Here is a 22,353-nt window from a genome sequence, read left to right on the forward strand (position 1 = left end):
AAGGAATCAGTAAAAAAAAACATATATTTGTTAACATCTGTATAATTAACATACAATGCATTGAATACAGTTCTTCATACATTTGTATGGACCTATGACAGCAGTAACACAAACTGGATGACAATAGTTTAAACCAGGGAATAAAATGGTAAAGGCTCTAAATCTGAAGTCCTGTGAACAACTTTTAAATGCAATGACAGTGCAGGTCTTTCATGAAATGCGCAAGAGGAAAATATGTTCAAAACATAGTACTACCTTGTGCTGTTCAAAAAATCCAATAAATTATTAAATATCATAAATACTATGAATGTGGTGCTACAACTTATAAATACATAGATGTCACAGGGGCAACAAAAAGGAAGTGTTTTTAAGATAGATAATTAGTTGTTTTATGGCTGTATTCCTGAACACATTGAATAGTCAATGTGAAACTAAGTGTTTTTCAAGACATTGCTTGACTAAAACCTACATCTTGCCTTTGAAAGAAGGACAAAAATCTTGTCTGCTTCAACATTAAATTCTGTCTTTTTTTAATTCTCGGACAACGTTATAACAATTATGCATATAAGAAAAAAAAACTGCTGTGCCACACAGAAGAACACATATGCAATCCATTTCCATTAAAATTCTTCATCCTTAAATGCAGAGTCAAATTCGTAATTATGGTGGGGTGAAGGTGGTGGCTGCCCAGACCACAAGCAGTTAAGGGGCATTATTGTCAAATGTGAATGGGGGCACAAGTATAATGCTGACATTCATTTAAGTAGCTCCAAGGATACTGGAGATTCATAAATGAAAGATGATACTGCATTCATTTGTGGTTCATGCCCAGTACATGCTAGTAACTGTACTGTAGCAAGCAGCAGAAGTGCCTGGAGAGTCAGATGACTTAGCTACAACTTTGCACAGCATAATCACACTTCCATCAGGTAGCAACTGTGAAAGAAAATTGAACAAGAAGTTAACTAGTTATAAAAGTATGTATAGAGTCCTATAGCAACTATAACAACTATATGCAAAGAGTTTTTTGTGTGTCTGAGTGTACATAGATATCCCTCAATCTGTTGACATGTAACTTACTTAGAGAAATATATTTGCACCTCTCTCTCTCTATATATATATACATATATATATATATATATATATATATATATATATATATATATATGTCATCCATGTATATATATATATATATATATATATATATATATATATATATATATGTATGTATATATATCACATCATTCATTGAAGGTCAAGGGTTCTAATCCTATATGGAGACTGTGGTTATACTTAAAAAGACTTACATCTGAGTGCAACATGGAAGGTTCTAAACAGGTGAGAGTATGCCTTCCTTCTCATGAGATACTCTACACACCACATACACCCACCCACACACACAAATCCTTGTGCTGCTGATGTCCTCTTGGTTGACCAAGTGCAGGTAAAATTAATGAATTATCTGCAAAAAGAGAGGAGGATTTTCCTGTTTTTGACAAATAGCTTCTTCCCATAAGACCAGTGCATGTAATTCCAAGAATGTGAGTGAGTGAGTGAGTGAGTGAGTGAGTGAGTGAGTGAGTGAGTGAGTGAGTGAGTGAGTGAGTGATCAAATGTTCAGCACTGATGAATGATATTTCTGTAGCCGTTATTTCTGCACTGGTTGCCAGCAAGGAAGATTGAAGTAGGATGTAACCACTTAGTAATTAAAATCTGGGACAGATTTCTTCCCCAATTGTGAGTTTTTAACAGCAGGTGTCATGACTCGTGCCACTGCATATATTAAAGTAGCATTAGCAATCTTGCAGAATATCTTGGGAAATTTAAGTAAATGCTAAATCCTGAACAGCTGTTTAGCTGTTCACACTTCAAACAATGGAACGACCTGGCCATTTGAACAGGTAGCTGGTAAAGATATCATTCTAAAATTGAGACACTAAAACCTGAACTACTAATGGGGACAAGTGATTAGATCTTAGAGAAAATAGGAGTGGCATTTAAGGATTCCCACTGTTAGCACCCTCAAGCATGAGCTGCACAGGTATGGTCTGAGGGGGGGTGGTTGGCATAATGGTTAAGTGCTTTACAAAGCAGATACAAGATACAGGGTTTGATTCTGAACTCTGACTCGGCTTATAAAAACCCACCCACCAATAGGCTAGTATTAACTATGGATCTAAGAAGGCCCAAGAAGATAAAGCTTATAGTTGACTGAGTATCATCTTAAAGCAGGAATGTTTAGTTTCTTGACAAAAATAAATAAATAATAACAAATATGTTTAATACAGCATTTACTATATAAATTCTATAAAGTTTAGTTAAGAGAAGAATGCATTTAACAATAGTCTTTCTCCATTAGTTATTCAAATGAAACATTGGGCTTCATCTGCGTCAAATTCATTATTGCTAGTGTTACAGTACTTGTTATAATCTTTCACTGAAAAAAGTAAAACTGACAAACTCATTTACCTTTTGTGCATTATAATTCCAAACAAATTGAACTCGAACATTGAGCTCTGCTTCTGCTATACATTCTAGTGTAAGCGTTGCCCTCTCAGTCAGTTCCACCTGAGGGTAAGGATTCAAATTAAGGCTATAAATCTTACTTCCTGTATTGAAAAAAAGGCAACCTAATTAATTAAAGTCTACCAGCAATAGTTTATAGTACTCAAAATTAATGAAAAAGGTAAAATACAATGTAAAATGTATCACACTTACTAAATCTACATTAGGAAAGAAATGGAAGCCAATGTGTGTCTGTGGGTAGAGAACAGCAAAGCAAATAAAGAATGTATGGCAGAATAACTTTATTAATGAGCTCACTTACAGCTGTAACAGCTGCAATTTTAATATTAACAAAGAGGTAATGAGGCAATAGAGATCATACTCAAAATCAGGCATCGACAAATGTCCTCTGGTTATACAAATGTGATACAGGACGAATGACTAAATTCTTGGACACTGGTTATTGACAGCTGAAACATTCATCCAGTGAAAGAGTAGCAGGACCTAGGAATGCATTGCTTTAGTATGTTCACACATGAAGTAAAGTATTGGTCACCAGTCAATTTCATCCATCCATCCATCCATCCATCCATCCATCCATCCATCCATCCCTCCATCCATCCATCCATTCATCCATCCATCCATCCATACATCCATCCACAACCCCTTTTACCATTTTTGCACATGGGGTCATGGTGTCACTTCAACAGTGACAATCATCTAGAGCCAAGGTGGCTAGCCCTGCCACGGAGTGAATTCCATAGCACCTTAGAAAACTGTAATAATGCGGGGAAGAAGTAAACGAAGGAGCAGTTAGATGAAGGCCAGGAGCTAACTGTGGGTGGATTCAGATTGTAATGAATGATTTGTCCTATTTACGTCTATTTGCTTCTGTTTCCTTTTATGTATTCCCACAATTCCTGTCTTCATTTACTGCATAGCAGTTCCACAATTAAAAAACATAAAATCTTGCCAACACTGACTCTAAAATATAAAAAAACTCATAGTCAAAAAATTAAAGCATGCAATTAAGATTTCGTATGTAGTAGTTCAAATTGGCACAGCTCCACATGTGGGTATACTTCAGTCTCTGTAGATGATGATAATACTTCAGTCTGTTGCTATGACAAAGTACTATAAAACAGAATAAAAAGAATATGATATAGCTTTGTGATTCCTAGGGTGAAAGCGTCTGAGCATACTATAGGACACAGTGAAAAGTAAGTAATGAGTCCTGCTCGTAGGATAACACAGCTCATAGTGAAGTAACTCATGATTCAGCATTGGGCTGTTTCCTAAATGCATTTATCTGTGCAGTCACCTAATGAAAGGAAGGAAAATAAATATTTCTTGCTGATAAAAAAAAATGTAACCAGTTTGGTTTACACAATACAAGGTTCAGAAGAAGAAAAAAAGGGGACTTTGAATTATTGGAAAGATTGTCAGAACATAACAGCTTATTTCAGTGCATATAATAAAGTAGAGCACTTGGGAAATGAAAAATTAGCAGGAATGTACACAGCTGAGAGGAAGGAGTAACAACAACAGAAGTAGCTAGAGACCCCAATCTTGCTGTATCAGATGTTGTAAATGTAGATTGTATGAAAGGAATTCAGGGACATTAAACTACTGCTGTATAGGAAAAGGAATCAGTAAAAAAAACATATATTTGTTAACATCTGTATAATTAACATACAATGCATTGAATACAGTTCTTCATACATTTGTACGGACCTATGACAGCAGTAACACAGACTGGATGACAATAGTTTAAACCAGGGAATAAAATGGTAAAGGCTCTAAATCTGAAGTCCTGTGAACAACTTTTAAATGCAATGACAGTGCAGGTCTTTCATGAAATATGCAAGAGGAAAATATGTTCAAAACATAGTACTACCCTCTGCTGTTCAAAAAATCCAATAAATTATTAAATATCATAAATATTATGAATGTGGTGCTATAACTTATAAATACATAGATGTCACAGGGGCAACAAAAAGGAAGAGTTTTTAAGATAATTAGTTGTTTTATGGCTGTATTCCTGAACACATTGAATAGTCAATGTGAAACTAAGTGTTTTTCAAGACATTTCTTGACTAAAACCTACATCTTGCCTTTGAAACAAGGACAAGAATCTTGTCGGCTTCAACATTAAATTCTGTCTTTTTATAATTCTCTGACAACAGTATAACAATTGTGCAGCAACCATATAAGAAAAAAACTGATGTACCACACAGAAGAGCACAAATGCAATCCATTTCCATTAAAATTCTTCATCCTTAAATGCAGAGTCAAATTCATAATTATGGTGGGGTGAAGGTGGTGGCTGCCCAGACCACAAGCAGTTAAGGGGCATTATTGTCAAATGTGAATGGGGGCACAAGTATATTGCTGACATTCATTTAAGGAGCTCCAAGGATACTGGAACTTCATAAATGAAGACAATACTGCATTAATTTGCTGTTCAAGCCCAGTATGTGCTAGTAATTGTACTGTAGCAAACAGCTTGTTGCAGTTATAGTAAGCAGCTTGCTAGAGTTACAGAAATATGTTTTTTTTTTTTTCATCCGCAGCTTTGGGATCAAAAAGGTGCCATTCTGCAGATGTGCCTGCTAGATGACTTAGAACTTTGCTCAGCATAATCCCACTTCCATAAGCAAGAAGTAAGAAAATAGAACCATTAAATTACCATAAAAGTACATACAAAAGAAGCCTCTAGGCTTTTGCTTCATAACCAGGGGTGGATCGTGCTATCGGACTGCCGGACTGCAGCCCTCCCACCTAGAAAAAGAAAAGAAAAAAAAAATCTGTGAAACAAAAAATCGAGTCCCGACTCCTCTGCGGATGCACGGACACATTGGGGAACTCAGACTGCCTTTATCAGCAGTCCGAATGCAGACAAAGAGGTACCCAGCAAACTGTGCTGTGAGATACCCAGGAATCTGTGCGGTGACGACCGCACAGAACAGAGGAGCTCCGGACTGCTTGCCCTGCAGACAGGGCCAGTGAGGGGTGAGCTGAGAGCTCTCACGGGAATTTCACTGCACGGGCTTCGTGAGTGGATTATACTGCTGAACAAATGGTCGCTGGATGGGCTTCGTACACATGGAGTATGTTCATGAAACAGGTAGGTGAAGGCTTCGTACATGAAATGGGTAGTGTGTGTGTGTGTGTGTGTGTGTGTGTGTGTGTGTGTGTGTGTGTGTGTGTGTGTGTGTGTGTGTGTGTGTAGTTGATGAGACACCCTGACCCCATGCAGATATTGGGAGAATGTGGTTGATGGTGGTGATGATGATCAATGTACTTCCAAAATTCAGTTATTTCTCAATGATATATTGCATTAACATACACTTTCTGAAGGATATGACTTCTGAAACTCCAATGTATGCTATTATTATGTGACTGCAATCCTTAGTGATCTGTCAGAAATATGACCAAATAATATGAGGAAAAATCTGAACATTCTTCAAAATTCTGAGAGGTATAAACAAGTTGCATTTACTTGCAAAATCAAGTCATGAGAAGTCGTTTTCCTACAAAGAGGACACAGTGAGGAGTTGGGTGGCCACGGTATCTAATGGGATTTACCAATAACTAAAACTGCTTAGGTGTTCAGTGCAGTAGATTCAAAGTCATACTGTTGTTACTATGAAATACGCAATATCAGTTGTCAAGTGGCGCTGGAATTAAGGAGATTAAGGAATGTCCAGTTACTGCATATTTAGTTTTAGAGATGAAAGAAAGAAAGGCATGACAATACCTGGTGGTGTACCTGGTGGTAACACTCCTGGAAAAGTTATGGTGAAATGTGTACAAAAGGGAGAGTGATAATGGAAGACAAAGCAAAATAAAAATAAAACCTAATGAAGTGCAGTACCAGAAACAAAGCATAATAAGAAAGCATGAGAAGAGATGCATGCTGGTAGCTCTTTTGTATGATAAGAAACAACAAAAAAGTAACAAACTTACACAGTGAAGCAGATAAATTCTGTGTGGTCATTATGGTAGAATGAATTTATTTAGTGTCTCTGACAGCAGATGTGGCACACATCTCTGAAATGCCAACAGTGAGAAAAATAAGTTGCTTTGCAGACAAGTTTGTCACTACAGCCAAAGAGTAAGTTGTGAAAATAAGTGTGGAGGGGGGAGGGGGAGTCGTGGAATAGGAAGGCGAGGGGATAAGAAAGGGGTAGCATATATGGCTATGAAAGGGGCAGATAGTTCTTTTTGGCACTGCAGAATCAGATTGAGTAGAAAGTGTACTGTACAAGATGATCAGCTGGGGCAGTAAGTAGTTAGGTCCTAGGTATTTGTGCTGGAAAAAAGTAAGTTGGTTTATGTTTTGAGAAGACAGGTGTTATTCTATGCAAACAAGTTTTTAATGCTTATTATGGATTGGGTCAATGTGGGGAGTTGCTAGCTGTAGGGTAGCTGGTGGGGCAGCTTAGATGGTGGTGAATGGGTCACAGGTTCAAAAAACTCAAATGTAAGGAGTTTGGTTTTATTTTATTTTTGCTAGGTGCAGAAAGTTTATATATATATATATATATATATATGGGTCCCCTTTAGTAGATCAAGCTTTTACAAGTTCAAACCTCATATGGCCGAGATCATATGTTCAAACTTGTAAAAGTTTGATTGGACTGATTGGAATGGAGATCTACGTACAGTGCGGAATGGAAAGATTTCCCTTTTCCACAATGTAGTGCAATGTTGGAGTTGGTATTTTTAAGTAGGGGTGTGTGTGGGATGTAGGGGGGGGCGTAGCTACAGATGTTTAGTTTTGTTTTTCATTGTTTTTTTTTTTTTTTTCTTCAGTGTTCGAACTTTTACAAGTTCAAACATATGGTCTCGGCCATATATGGTTCAAACTTGTAAAAATTCGATCTACTGAAGTAGATCCATATATATATATATATAGAGAGAGAGAGAGAGAGAGAGAGAGAGACAGAGAGAGAGATAAAAACTAAAGGCAATGGGTAGCACTGATTTTGTGTATTTGTATGGTTGCTGACAAATCAGGTTGTGTTGGAGGATTAATGGCATGCATTGGTGCAGGGTTGATGTAATTGTTGAGGTTTTTACTCACAGACATAAGGTACAGGGTTTGATTATGACCTCTGGTTATTGGCTAGGCTTTTAACAGTTTACAGACTGATTACATATTATTAACCTATGAACACCATGGTAGTTTACCTGTAAAGAACATTAGGAGGTGGAACTGAAGTATCTGTTACAGGTTGTGGCTGCAGTTCTCAGTTTTATTAGAGCAGTGTATATTAGGAGGAGCAGAACAAAGATATGAGGTGAGAATCTAGATGGGATGCAGGGATGTGCTCAGTGATTTTTTATTTAAAAAATGCTTACAAACGCCCCTACACACACACACACACACACACACACACACACATATATATATATATGTGTGTGTGTGTGTGTGTGTGTGTGTGTGTGTGTCTGTGTATATCTTTATTTATAAACAGATCGCACTGCATATTGTGATTTATTTGGGAGAGATTATTAGGAAGGTGTGTTGATATACAAATCTGCCATGCAGATGGGGGTGTTTGATGCTAGCTAGTTAGTTTGAAATCTGTTTTTGTTTCCTTGCAGCATTGTTTTGACTAGATTTTTTGGGGTGCATGTTAGGTGTAATGTGTGAGAGAGCATAAGTCAATGGTAGGAGCGCAGTTAAAGGATGAAATAGGGAATAAATATACAAGGGAACACATGGAGGCAATTTGTGTGTGTGTAAAATGCCCCATTTGCTATATACTGGTGGCTAGAGAGAACAAACAGTGGTGGGTAGAGATACTCAGGCTTGAACCCTGTACCTTAGATGCAGGTGGCAAGGACATGAATTCCCTATCCACCACCATTTCTAAAACAAAATTTGCAGATTTTTGCCTCATATTTGTTCTGTTCCTCATAAAATCTGTGTTTTCTGTATCTACATTTTTCCTTGCAAAGTCAGTGGTGCACTGGTAGTATTGCTGCCTGACAGCTACATGTTCTCTGGTTTGATTCGTGGCTGGGTTGCTTTCTGTGTGGAGTCTGCATGTCCTCCCATCTTACAAAGATGTGTCTGGAGTTTCTCCCTGCTCTGCTGAAAATTGTCTTTTGTTCCAAGTCAGAGTAGTTTCCTGGTTAAATGTTAAAAAATAACAGGCATTTGAATTTCAGACTTCATATTCTTCAGAAAGTACATGGTAACACAAAACTGTTTATTCTAGCAGATGTCTAAGTTTATAACATGGATATTTGAAATCTGTCCCTATTTTTTGGGACTGTATTCCCCCATTATTGGCTTTGTCCAGGTGTTTTGTGCCAAGAGGTTGACAGCTATGGTGAGAACTGAATTCACTAAATGGTAACCATTTAAGTTTGTCTTCCTCTCTTTCACAAAACAGCTGATTTGGCATAGTGGTATGTTTCTCTGACTGTTTTGCACATGGTCCCCTGGGTTAAAGACGTGGCAGTGAAATGTATGGTGGTAACACAGCATTTTATTCTAGCAACTTTCCAACATTGTACAAGCAATGTTTAAAATGTGTCCCTGGTTTTTGGGCTTTTGTCCCCCCCCCCAATAAATTTTGGCTTTTCCAGATTTCTTGTGCTGCAAAGTTCAGAGATACAACTGTGTGTCAAGTCAATTTTACAAGGAGCTGAGAGCTGCAGGGGAACAAAACTTTAGTGCTGCTTATTGTGAGTCTGCTTGCATTGTTAATAGCACAGCAGGTAGTGTGCTTGCTTTTGATGCAGAAGGTTGTGCGTTCTACTCCCACAGTAGATAGATGCATTGCTGATACTGTAAAGTGGGTGGATGCTGCAGTCCTTTTTGGCAAAGATACCTAGAGTAGTAACTATGAACCTGTTATCAGTTTGCCATACAGTCCCTATTGCTATATTACTAGCTTATCATTTTTTTTAATGCATGCAACATAGGCAATTTATTCCTCAAGGGCAACAGGCACTTTATTTGTAGATGAATAAACAATGACATATAAAGTTGTTTGCTAGCAGCAACCTCATCATTGTTACAGATTTCTTTGATGTGGAATTATTTAGATGACTTTTACACTTCAGAGATTGTGCATATTTACTGATACTGGTGGACTGTAGAAGGTTGAGTAGACTTTTATGATGGAAATGTTCTGAATTGGGTAGTTTTGCCATTGGTGCATGCATTTTGTTTCATTGTTTACTAATGTTCAGAACAATAAATTTAAAATACCCTCTAACAACTGTAATGTATTGTACAAGGAATACAATTTAATACAATCGGGAAGGTGTATCAAAGAGCATGTGTATGTTTCATGTTCAAGGGCCCTATGATTTGAAAACAACTTTATCTGCCACTGGCAAAATGTATTTTCTTTGAATGTGGGTTTCAATGCTGTTTCAATGCATGTGAGTTTCAAGGGCAGAGAAGTTTTAATGCAAAGTCTGTTTTCATTGTGAGACTGCATTGCTTTGTTTAGCAGATATCTATTGGGGTTTGTGCTGTAAAAATGCAAAATAAAACTTTTAAATGAAATCCAAATCATCGCAGAAGTAAAGCGGTATGCACATTACAGTGTATATGGTAAATGGGGCGACATAACCAAGAAATGGGACACTGGAATGGTTGCAGGGGGGAGGCTCCAGTTGACCATGAATTTTGAGAGGGAAGGGCAGCAAACTCAGACAGCCCTGGTTGAACTATACCTCTCAGCTATCCATATTTTTGCAGAATGAATAGATATTTGCTTCTTATTTTTCGTTTGTTCCTCATAAAATGTGTGATTTTCTGGCAAATCATTTAGGAATGAAGTCACTAAATGACAGACATTGTGTTTTATGTCATAACCTTCAGAAAAATGCATGCTAAAGCAAGACCTGTTATTCTATCAACTGTCTTAAGTTTATACAAGAGCAATTTTTAGTAGTGTTTGCATGTTCCCCCAATATATTTGGCCTTGTCCAGATTTGCTACATTAACAGGTTGAGAGGTACGTGCAAATAAAAATGCTTTATAGAATTAGGCATATCCAAACCTCTCAACTGTCCCCGATTTTGGCTCAAAATGTTGCTCTTCCCTTAATAATCCCTCTGCAAAATGGCAATTTTGGAAGAAAACATGGAGGGTTTACAATTAATAAATAACTGTAATAATCAGTTATAGATTACTTTTATTTCAGAAATGCATGTAGATTCTTTTATTTTGTCGGCTGCTCAAGTTAGCAGTTCTAATATTAAGTGTCCTTTCTTTGACAGGTTCCCAGCTGTATTGTGTGGCTATTTTATATTTTTGCATCACATTTTTGGTCCATTTTTCATAAAATTGTGTTTTTTTGGCAAATTAGTGGCAAATCATTAAAGACTGAAGTCAGAAAATAATGAAAGACATTTGAGTTTCAGATTTCATACCTTTCAGAAAATTCATACAAATGCAAGACCTACTACTCTATTATCTTTCTAAGTTTATAAGAGCAATATTTAAAAATTGTCCTTATTTTTGGGCCTTTGTCCCACTTCTATGTATGGCTTTGTCCAGATTTCTTGCTCTGAGGTTGAGAGGTATGACAAATGTGTCAGGGCCATCGCAGTCAGCCAGAGACATTTCAAATTGTGACAAACTTGTTGCACCCCACTCCCCCATGTAGTGACTCTGGATGTGTCCAAGCAAGGCAAGGAGCAGTTATGCAGTGTAAATGTGCAGACTATTCCCCCCCTCCAAGGTAAACACAAGTACTACAGTGGCTTTTCATCTGTCATTGATTTTGCAGAATGTTCTGGTTTCTGTCATTTTTATACTGTTGATATATGCTTATTATTATTCAGAAAGTGCCTTTTGCTCTGTGTTTAAGTAGCAGTGCTTTAATGACCATCAGGTAAGCTTATCTGATAAAGATGCAAGTAAGTTTTAATAAGCAGTATTGCCAACATTGAAAGCCTTTCTTTTGTTGCCATGCAGAGAATACTTACATAACTAGATAATGTATAAGTCTTGGGTATTGAAATGCATATGACAGTATTTGTAATAAAGGCCAGGATCAGATTATGTTAAGCTCATTACAGGCTTTACCTGCAAACTAAACAGAATGCCAATCTATCATGTGTGTTATATATCCTATGCAGTAATCCTTTAAGCAATATATGTTGAGCTTGTTTCTTGTTTGCTTTTCATTTTTTACTTTGATCATGTTTTCCCCATGAAACATGTAGATAGTTGTCAGGTAGCAGGTCTTTTTTGGTTAAGAAACATTTTTACAAGTGGGGGGTTCACAGATTGCTACTTTCAGCATGTTACTTGATACTTTAATAAAGCTGAATATAAATTATAATTAGAACTGAAGTGCAAGGAGAAATAATTTGATTTAAGTGCTGCTTGTTTTTCTTATACTTGATTTTGACTGGCATTCCAGTAATGTATTTAAAAAGTAATTTATTTTTTCATGCCTCACATCCTTTTTGTTTCCATCTAGATATTAAGAAAGCTGTTGTGCAGCCAATGGATTGAAATATAGTTTTTTTCTTCTACACTTCATTTTGTCTTGATTGGACTCCCATGATGATGGTTTGGCACACAGGGCAGCGTATTTAATTAAAGTTTTTGTGGTTTTGAGCATAGCTCCTCCCCTTTCTAGTTGGTCACACCCATTCCCATTGACCCCAGCCATTCAGCTGTCTCCTGCAGCCCCCCCTTTGATTTGAAGTCACCAGCTGCCATTGTTCATAACAAGCTAATTTATTTCCCAAATTCAAACAGAGTAGACGTCTGTTTGCATTTAAAACTGTTTCAGTATCAAAACATGCAACTATACTGTTAAGGATGCATGTTATATACTATAATGTAAAATATCAAAAAAATATTGTTTTGTTTGCATTGCATCTGTGTGTGTCAATCACTGCATCAGTGCATTTATTTGTACTAATTGGTTATTTTTAAATATTAGTAATGCCATTGACATACTGGGCAAAATTCAATGTTTATAGTGAAAGTACAGCACTTAAGCAATATTGTTGATTTACAAGTTCATAGGTTACTACTAGGCTAACTGCCCTTGTGGGCCATTGTTAAGTCTAGCCAATTTTCCCATGTGAAAATCAAACCCTGAACCTTGTGTCTATAAGGTAAACAACCATTAGCCCACCCTCCTTCCCTCCCCAATTCATTTGTTTTAATTCTTTTGGTCATTGTACATAATGCCATAGATTAAAGTGCTGAGTCAAGAGAATATGCTAGTTAATAAAATAAGAACCATTACTCGTTTAGTCATTTTCTTGCAATTCATCAAGTGGAATGACCCATATCCCCAATCCACCTCTTGGAAATATCTGTCTGATGCAAAAACAGATATTTACCCCTACCACTACCACTACTGAGAAAGCAGCAATGAATCAGGCTTTAAATGCATTACAATTCATTGTGTCACTTATGACTGTGTCACATTACAATTAATTGTGTCACTTACAATTGTGTCACATTACAATACAATGTGTCCCAGGGCACCAAAGAAGAAGGATCACTTGCTTGTGGTTCACATTTTAACTCATCTGAACTTATTTTGTCAAATACACTCTGCTTTGTTTTTAAGTCACAAGAGTTATAAGAAGCACAAATGAATTTTACATTTCGTTACAACTTTTGCATTTTAGTCAAGTTTACACAACCTTGAATTAGTATATTTAGAGATCGGGGGTATGTTTGCAGATATCCTAGATTGGCTGAAAAAATTGTGTTCATCACTTTGTTTTTAATTGCAATTCTTTGAGGCTGTAGTTATACATAAAGTTAAATATTTTAGTTATGATTATTCATGTACCAACAAAGAAAGATGCACTTTTTATCACATAAAGCAAACAAATAAATAAATAATATAACAATAGTGCAGAAAACAAGAACAATGCTAGCGATGTTGTATAGGTCTTGTTCAATTAAGCATAAACGAAAGCTACTAAGCCAAACTAAAACTTTCTTCATTTTCAGCATCTGCTTTTGGGGCATGCTCTCTAACAAATTATGAAAGTCCATTAAGCACATCCCTCCAACTCTTAATTCACACAAATTTCCTAGCTTCTAACTTTCACCTGTCCTAGCGTCTAGGCTTCACACCTAACCTCCACTATCAGCCGCAGACATTACTGCTTCTCCATTCTCGTTCCACCTTTCTAATGCTTCTAATCATATTTCTAACAGTATGCATAAAAACTAGAACAATATTTCAAAATGAAGGAGAGGAGTTTTGTCTTTACTTTTCTATTTCTTTTTTTTTCTTAAGTTATTCAAGTATTTGTAGTGTCTAACATCAAACTACTTTTTCATTATAAATTAACATTTGAACTTCTTTTGTGTTACATCTAACATTTCTATCTACTATAAACAGTGAACTTGGACTGTGCTGTGTCTCATGTTGCACATTTCTTCATAGAGTATCCTCCTCAAAAAGAGAATAACTAGTCCTACCCCCCAACACCGCCACCCCAGCCTGCTAGGTCATTATTTTTATATCAACAACTGACTTCAGGGGCTCACTTAGTAACACTCAGGCTGCATCCGTCTTGGCATTATTCACTGACTGTCTGTTCTTAAGCTTGTGCTGAGACCTTAATTGCCTTGTCTCATGGCCTGAGTTCAAAGACACATTGGGTGTTAACACTAGTACGTAAATGGAGGTGTGAAGGTTTCTTTGTGAATATTCAACATTGTATATAGGAATGCAAACAGACATCAATGTGAAATATTTCTATGATCTCATAAAGTTGTTCAAATGATTGACCACAGCCAATAATGTGAAAATAATGTTTTAAGTAGGGGCAAAACTTCAAACCCAACACACAAGTTGCAGATCATAATACCAACAAATGATAAAATACAATCACTTTTACACACAATAAAGCTTTCCTCAGTCCAAATGGTAATTTGCTGCTATGAACAACAAGATACTTACCTACAACAGCAACGATGTACAGTGAGGAGACATGACTTTCCCCATCTATTCTGGTTTTACAAAAGACATACCCAGCATACTTGATTAAATTACCAGGGATGGTGAAACCAGTCTTACTGTCCCAGTGCATTGTCTTGCCATCAGCAATAAACTCCTTTTCTGGATATCGCTAATGAAACATAAAGCAAAAAAAAATGTTCAGCTTCATTTTCCATCCAATAATACACTTGTTGACTACCTTTCATATAACACCTCGTTACCAGTTCTATCATGATAAGTTGTTATACAGCTGTAACGTTTATGATTGTTAATTAATAATTAAGTTATTATTATTACCGCAATCAGTGTCACGTTAAGATCTGCCATCGACCCAACACATCGTATAAGCGTAGTATTGTTGTCACCTATATATACAACTTCAGGATGATTGCTTACTGGAGAGGTCACAAATGGTGACCTAGGATCTGCAAGAAATAGTTATTTAAATAAAGATGAAATAAGATAAAAAAGTTAAATTAATCTATATCATGTAATAAACAACCATGCCTCTAAAATTAATATTTAAGGTAGCTTATGCAGCTTTAATATGCAATAATAAACTGCACAGCTAAGTGAAAATATAAGTGTTATAAACTTAATGAAACAGCTGTTTTCTATATTCTTCTGATCTAATTTAAAACTACATTTTTGTAGTGGATTGTTCTCTTATCTAAGATGATTTGAAGAGTCATACAATGACATGTCTGAATCAAAACATAAAGCAGACTTGTTCAGATGCATATTCATTACCAATAGGACACTGGCGTCATGTTATGAAAATCATTAGAGTCTCATTATGAACCAATGACCAAGCACACATTTGCTGTTGTAGAATCAGGGTAAACCATTTTTTGCTCTCTATGTCTGCAATGATGTATATGTTTGACTGGTCCACAGCTTAACACAGCAACTGACAAAAGACAAGCCAAGAAGAAAATTGCTCAAAGATTTATGAACTGTGTATTAACTTAATTATCCATTTGTTCCCACTAGCCCATAAATGATTTTAATGTTCTCTGTGGGAATCCAGACTACTGTATGAAAGAATATATTCCTAAAAGAGCTAGTATTCAGTTGATCCCGGATACAATGTTCACCTTAATGTTTGCAAGTACTTTGTTCATCCATTCAATTAATCAATTTGCAGCTGAATCTAGCTTGACCCCTTTTTTATTTATGTAAAAGGTTATGCCATCCCCTTGCGATACCCTCAGTATGCATGCCATGGACTCCCAGTATATTTATGTCCTGTCCTAGATCTGCCTTGCTAAGTCAAATTCACCCAACTGCAAATTTTTGTGATAACTCCAGAACAACAGATGTGACAATATGGAAACCGGTGATGAAATAAGTTATTTTACTAACTGGAAATAAGAACAAAGAGAAGGCTTAACACTGCTTTATTATTTGACATTGTCACAATTATGTTTCCTAGCTTTTCCCAGTACAGAAAATGAAGTGGAATAAAGGAATACATTTAAGAAAAAATAGAAAGTTAAGTGGATTTTTCCAACAATCATCAAAACAGTTGCACTAAGAAGTTGTATAAGAAGAAATGAGTATAATGTAGTTAGCGAACATGAGAAGTTTAAACTTTAAGCACAAAAAATTAGAAAGATGTCTGTGGAGATTCTTAGCCTGGTATTATCTGAAGCAGACTACCATACACAAAATGTAAGCTTAAGTGATTAGTGAGATTTAAGGACTATGGAAAACCTTAAAGCATAACAACAGATGCCATACTGACTGTTTTCTAAAAAAAAAAGTCAGAAAAATAAATATATGATTTTTTTTTTTTATCCAGGTGATCAGGTGATGACCTCAAAGGTGCTAGACAAGCTAATCAATACCAATACGCACAATAAAAGTGTAGAATATAAAATTCATAAGTTTAAAAGTACAAGACCTTAAGTGCAATGATTGTCTATACAGATGCATTATACTAGGGTAATGGCACTAACTAGACTTCACTGTCATTAATATACATACATAGAAACAGATACTACAGTTATGTAGCAGTAGCAGGTTAAGGAGTAAAGCACTGACTGAACCAAAATAAACCTAGACAAGGTGTTAGATTTTCCTAGAACCCTTCACATTTCAACAATACAGGCAAAAAACGTCAAGGATGTCAAGAAGGAAAATAATGTGTACTGAGTAATGCACACAGAACAGAAATATGTGAATACTACAGAAAAGTGACATAGCTGGCAAAAGATGGTCCAGAAATTATGTTACTAAAGAACAGTGCCCAGATGTGAGAAAGAGTGCATAAAATGCAAGAGACAGAATTATTTTGTCAAAGCATGCAGAAGCAGTATAACACCTAAGCAACAATAAAGACAGAAGTTAGTTCAGAGATACAGAGACCTAGAACAACATATACAAAAAGTATGATGCAAAGTAATGATAGGGGAGCATAAAATAAACCTAATGGCACACAGAAAAATAACTGTGATACAAATTTAGCTACAAATGATAAAGCAGAACTACAAGACAGAATGCTAGCAAAGGAAAAAAAATATGTTGGTTTAGCCAATATCATCTGTAAATATATTAAAAACAAGGTATAAAACAGGAGAAGGCCAATGCCAGAAATGCAGAAACCCAAAAAGACATGTCTTCCCACACAATTCAATAACTACATTTCTAGTTAAATCCTGCTTTGAATACAAAGCTTATGTAAAGGGAAAGACAATAAACATAATTTTTCATCTGCTAAATCTGAGTCTGAAGCAAACATTGACCATTTACTGCATGAAGCCAGTGGTAAACTAAAGTAAGACTCTTCATGTTCTCACTCTTTTCGGCTATAGCAGACTTTCTTTTGCCTTCCAAATGTCAAAATATTCCCCAGAAATATGGATTGAGTCATCACATATTTGTCAATAAAAAATCAATGTATACATAACAAAATATTTGATAGCTATTGTTATGATTACTTCATATCCTCTGTAGTAGAACGTATGCTTTCCATTTCCTCTGTGGCAGCAGTTCCAACTTTTGACAAAATTATTTTTCCTTTTGGAGTATCAGAGATAGTGAGGAATGATAATGGTTCATTTTTAACAGTCATCAATTTAAACAATTAAAGAATTGTGTGAAAGCCAAGGAACTGCATACACAAAAGTGACTCTAACCCATTATTGAGTGGACTGTTTTATGCAAAATGTAAGTAAAGCTATTTGAATTGAAAATGCCAAAGAGATTCAATGGAAGCATTTTGACACTGTATAGGACAACCTTGAGCTGCTTCAAAAAATCTGATGTTTAAAGCATAATTTCAGAAATAAAATACCTTATATAATGAGGCCCAGAGATAAAATGGATGAAAAGATTACAAAATACAGGGAGAAGGATGACATAAGAAAATATGCTAATACAATAAGAAAGGTCAAGGTGTCAATATCACATTGTCGAACTCTTAAAAGTTCGAACATCATATGGTCGGCACCATATGATTGAACTTTTAAAAGTTTGAACGTTTCAACGGAGATCTCCATATAGTGTGGAATGGGAAGATTTTACTTTTCTGCACTGTAGTGCAATGTCGGAGTTGGTATATTTAAAAAGCAGGGGTATGGGGATGCATGGGGGCTTGCTCCCCCCCCCCACTTAAACTGTTCAGGAAGGTTTTTTTCTTTGTTTTTTTTTATTACATTTTCAAACTTTTAAAAGTTTGATCATATGGTGTTGACCATATGACATCGAACTTTTAAACGTTCGATTAAGTAATATAGACACAGGTCAAGAACCACTCTTTTTACAAAATACAAACTGTGTTTATTTTTATTATTATTTATTTTACATTTGTTAACCAGGGGTGTCTGACTGAGCCGAAAAGGCCCTTTTTCAGCAGAGGCCCGGGGAGAAAAGCTCCAGACAAATTACAGACAGAGTGTTGATAGCAGATAACACATGATAAAAGCATTATTCTACTTAGAGCCCTACACATAAGTGAAACAAAAGGACGAGAGAATATTGAAACAGTGCAGAACACATTGACACTGCATTGCTCCTTTCTGAAGCTCTGAAATTACAATGGTGGTCCTAAGACAGGGAATTATGACTGTGACTCTAATCTTGACAATGAACTGACAGTCTCAAAGAAAGAGATTACTTGACAGGCATACATTTATGCACAGAAAACCCCAGAGAACTTTGAGCAAGCAATGTTACTTACCTGACTAAATTTGTTCATCTGATGCTTGAAATTATAAGAATTATATATTATGGAATAATATATTATAGAATATTTAAGCAATAACCGATAACGTGGTGTGGTATATTAAAGATTTACCCATGGTTGGTGTGGTTTAATCATGAGGGCAAAGCCCGAGTGATCAAAAAAAGCCAACCGTGGGTAAATCTTCAATATACCACAATCACGGAGTCGGTTATTGCTATTATACAATGACATTATCTAAGAAAAAAAAAACTTACTTTTCTTAAATAATGTCTTTGCATAACATCAGATTGCTGTTCTTTAGCTGGTCGTGGTATACAGATTCAGCTTTTTGATATGTACAAAAGCCTCAGAACCAGTGATTTTTTTTAAATACTATTGCTATTCCCATTAAAACTTTAATTGACTAGAATCTGTATTGACGAGCTGTATAAATATGCTCTGTCTGATTAATGCCTGGAAATATATGACTTTTAATTTCACTGTTCTGTCACAGATTTACAGGAAGAGAAGAAGATTGTAAAGTAAAACTATGATTATCGTTAAAACTCCACTTTCTTTCCAACTGTCAAGACTCGTAATAGCGATCCCCCAAAATCACAGAAAAAGACCAAAAACACAGGACACCAATGAATGATGAACATCAATTTTCTACTTTAAAGTTGCTTTTTACAGGGGGAAGCAAGCCTCTTGACAATCCAAGTGTGGGAAACCCCCCTTACCTCTATTCTTATTTATACCAACTCCAAGATCACCTTATCTCATAAAAAAGGGAATATTCCAAGGATAAGCAATCATGAACTTAGAATACGTAAGTCTGCATTTTTAGTTGTTCAATTTTGCTATTCTGGGACTTAAACTAACAAATCTCAGAATTTTAAATGGTTACATAGTTACCCTAAAACACAACAGCAATTACTATGATGCATGAACGTCTATCATTGATGCCTCATACCACTCTATTTTTTAGTCTGCTTCATGAAGAGGGTTCCTCCTGTGTGAAGTATGCAAGCCTTTTCTTTAACCACATGAATTCTTATGGAAGTCTCAGGTTTCTTTCCACATCCTAAAGGTGTATTGTCAGCTGAAATTGAGAGTCCCTAAACCACCCTAAAGGGCATCTGTGCAATGGATCTGTGTGTTCATGTGTGTGTGTGTGTGGGGGGGGGGGTGCTGTGCCTGTGTCCTTGTGTGCATATGTGCATTTGTGTGTGTGTGTGTGTGTGTGTGTGTGTGTGTGTGTGTATTCATGTGTGTGCTTCTGTTTATCCATGTATGACTGTGTCCACGTGTGTGACTGCATCTGTATCTGTATCCACGTAAGTGTGTGTGTACGTTTGTGTGTGTGTGTGTGTGTGTGTGTGTGTGTGTGTGTGTGTGTGTGTGTGTGTGTGTGTGTGTGTGTGTGTGTGTGACAGATAGCAGTAGTAGTGTTTTTGTAGGACTGCTTTGAACATTTTGTGATTTTCTGTTCACTGTATTCTATTACAAAAGACTAGAACACAATCAATTAAAAACTGCTAACATCACTATCACAACTGATACTAAAAAAGCTAAATAACTCACATTATTACCATGTAGATGGGAAATATTTCAAGTGGGGAAGCCCCCTACACCTTCATTTAATGGATAAACCTTTCACACACCACTAAAATATATACATATATATCATTGCCATTGGTATTGGTGAAGGAAGAACCCCCACCCCCAAATAAAAAACAGTGCACAGTAGCTTAAAGAATTTGATTAGCTAATTATTTCTGACCCACTGGATATCAAAGAGATAAAGGACATCCTAGTTTAGGATAACTGGCTTTGGCATTTTGCCATTTAGCAGCCTCAGTTTGATACTTGTAATATACATAATATTGATACTGTAAGGTAGAATACCTTACCATACAGCCCTGTAGCTGACCAGTATATATGCCCTTACAAAAGTTTGTGCAACAACATCTAAAGCAAAAAGTCTTCAGTATAACTGATGCACTAAACATCTGGCATGAAGTGTAGAAGAAGTTTTAGAATCCTACCTAACTGGTAAACAAACTCACTCAGTCAGTAAAAAATTACCGCTAACTTCCCTGTCAGAAGTAGAACAAACAGAATGTGAAATTAACAACTCTAAAATGTCCTGATATCCTACTAAATATCGGTTCATTTAATTAAGGTAATATAACACAGAAGACCAGAATGGGAAGGCAGGGTTCTTCATAAACTATCTGCTAGGGAAGATTTTAAAAGGGTGCAAAATAGGTTGGAAAATTAAATCACGCCTTATTTTTGAATCTAACAATAAAAGTTAATCTGAAATTCAAAACAATTAAAAGGACTCTGATTAACTGGTAAAAAATACCAGAATGTTAAAAAACACTTTATGTGGTACTATTACAAAGAGTGACCATGCAAAATTATGGCCTTATAATGTATTAAATATTGAGCATCTTGCGTATATTATACACAGTAGCAGCATGCATTTATTTCTTACCTTCAACATAAATGTATATACTTGCAGATGTGGCATTATTCATGCTCTCTGAATCCTGATAAGAACATTGGTATGACCCAGTGTCGTTAGCCATGGCTTTGGATAATGTGAGCATTTTGCAGAAAGGACTTTGATGTATGCAGTCATTCACTGTTATGTGGGAATCAGTAACAGTCTTATCCTTTAGCCATGTCCACTCCAAGGACTGATTTCCCCTGCAAAGAATTAAAATTCACTTAAGGTAATGAAAATGATTCAGTCCCAGTCTTAAAATCCATTATATAATTAACTGGAAAATGATTTATCTAAAATTCTATTCCAAACGATGTATATCTTTAATAACCTTATGACAGAAACATCTTAGAGCCTAGAGGGTTCATGAATGCAAAACATGAAAATTAAAAGGCTGGCTCTGATAAAAGTAAGTTTGTTGCAGCTATTTGGAAATAACTGTTAGCAAGTCAGTTTATATATCTACCTCACGTACCACTTAGAGGGTTATACTTAAGGACATCAGCTTAAAATTATTTTTCATACTGGCTTCTTGGTAGCAGAAATATACACCCAAACAAAAAAACAAAGATTTAGGCAAAAAGCATTGAGCAAGCTCAACCCTTGGGATTACTCAGACTACACCACTCATATGTCTTTAATTTTTCAAAACACCCCTGAATTTGCCTCATATGTTTGTTCTGTCCCTCATTAAATTTTTGGCATTCTGGTAAATTGCTCAGAATCTCAACCAGTCAATAAAGTCATTAGAGTTTCATAGTTTCATATCTAGTATTGTTCAGAACATGCATATTGGTGGAAAACAATTGCTCTATTAATTTTTTTTACATAAATTAGAGTAATATTTAAAAATTGTCCCTGATTTTGGAACTTTGTTCCCTATTACTTTTTGGCTTTGTCCATAATTCTTAAGCAAGGAAGTTGAGAGGCATGTGTGGAACACAATGTTTTTATGGGATCATCTTAGTTTCTATTTAATCCAAGAAAATAAAACAGAACATGATGTTGGCCTTAAGCATTTCTTGTTATAAGGAAGAAATGCAGGCAATACAATATCATCTAATTAATGAAAAAGGACCAGTGAAAAGAAGATGATATACAGTAGATAGTTGAAATAAACAACAGATAACTAGGCAAATACATAAACTCACCTTTTCCATTCAATTATGGCAAGACATTGTTTCTTGTGAAAA

General features: G+C 35.9%; 1 protein-coding gene across 2 annotated transcripts in view; it reads right to left on the minus strand.

Moving 5' to 3' along the window:
- Nucleotides 1-22,353, minus strand: part of KDR (kinase insert domain receptor) — a 166,381-nt gene that overhangs the window by 138,065 nt on the left and 5,963 nt on the right. The window contains exons 2-5 of one of the 2 annotated variants that reach the window (XM_044062475.1): nucleotides 21,149-21,363; nucleotides 14,775-14,902; nucleotides 14,439-14,607; nucleotides 2,470-2,609 (exon numbers count right to left, since the gene is read on the minus strand). In XM_044062475.1, the coding sequence (XP_043918410.1) occupies nucleotides 2,470-2,609; nucleotides 14,439-14,607; nucleotides 14,775-14,902; nucleotides 21,149-21,363 (652 nt within the window). The remainder of the gene's footprint in view (nucleotides 1-2,469; nucleotides 2,610-14,438; nucleotides 14,608-14,774; nucleotides 14,903-21,148; nucleotides 21,364-22,353) is intronic. The other variant, XM_044062474.1, reaches the window with a different exon arrangement.

This window comes from Protopterus annectens, chromosome 2.part1 (genome assembly GCF_019279795.1).
Source record: "Protopterus annectens isolate FY-2018-M chromosome 2.part1, PAN1.0, whole genome shotgun sequence".
Classification (NCBI taxonomy): domain Eukaryota; kingdom Metazoa; phylum Chordata; order Ceratodontiformes; family Protopteridae; genus Protopterus; species Protopterus annectens.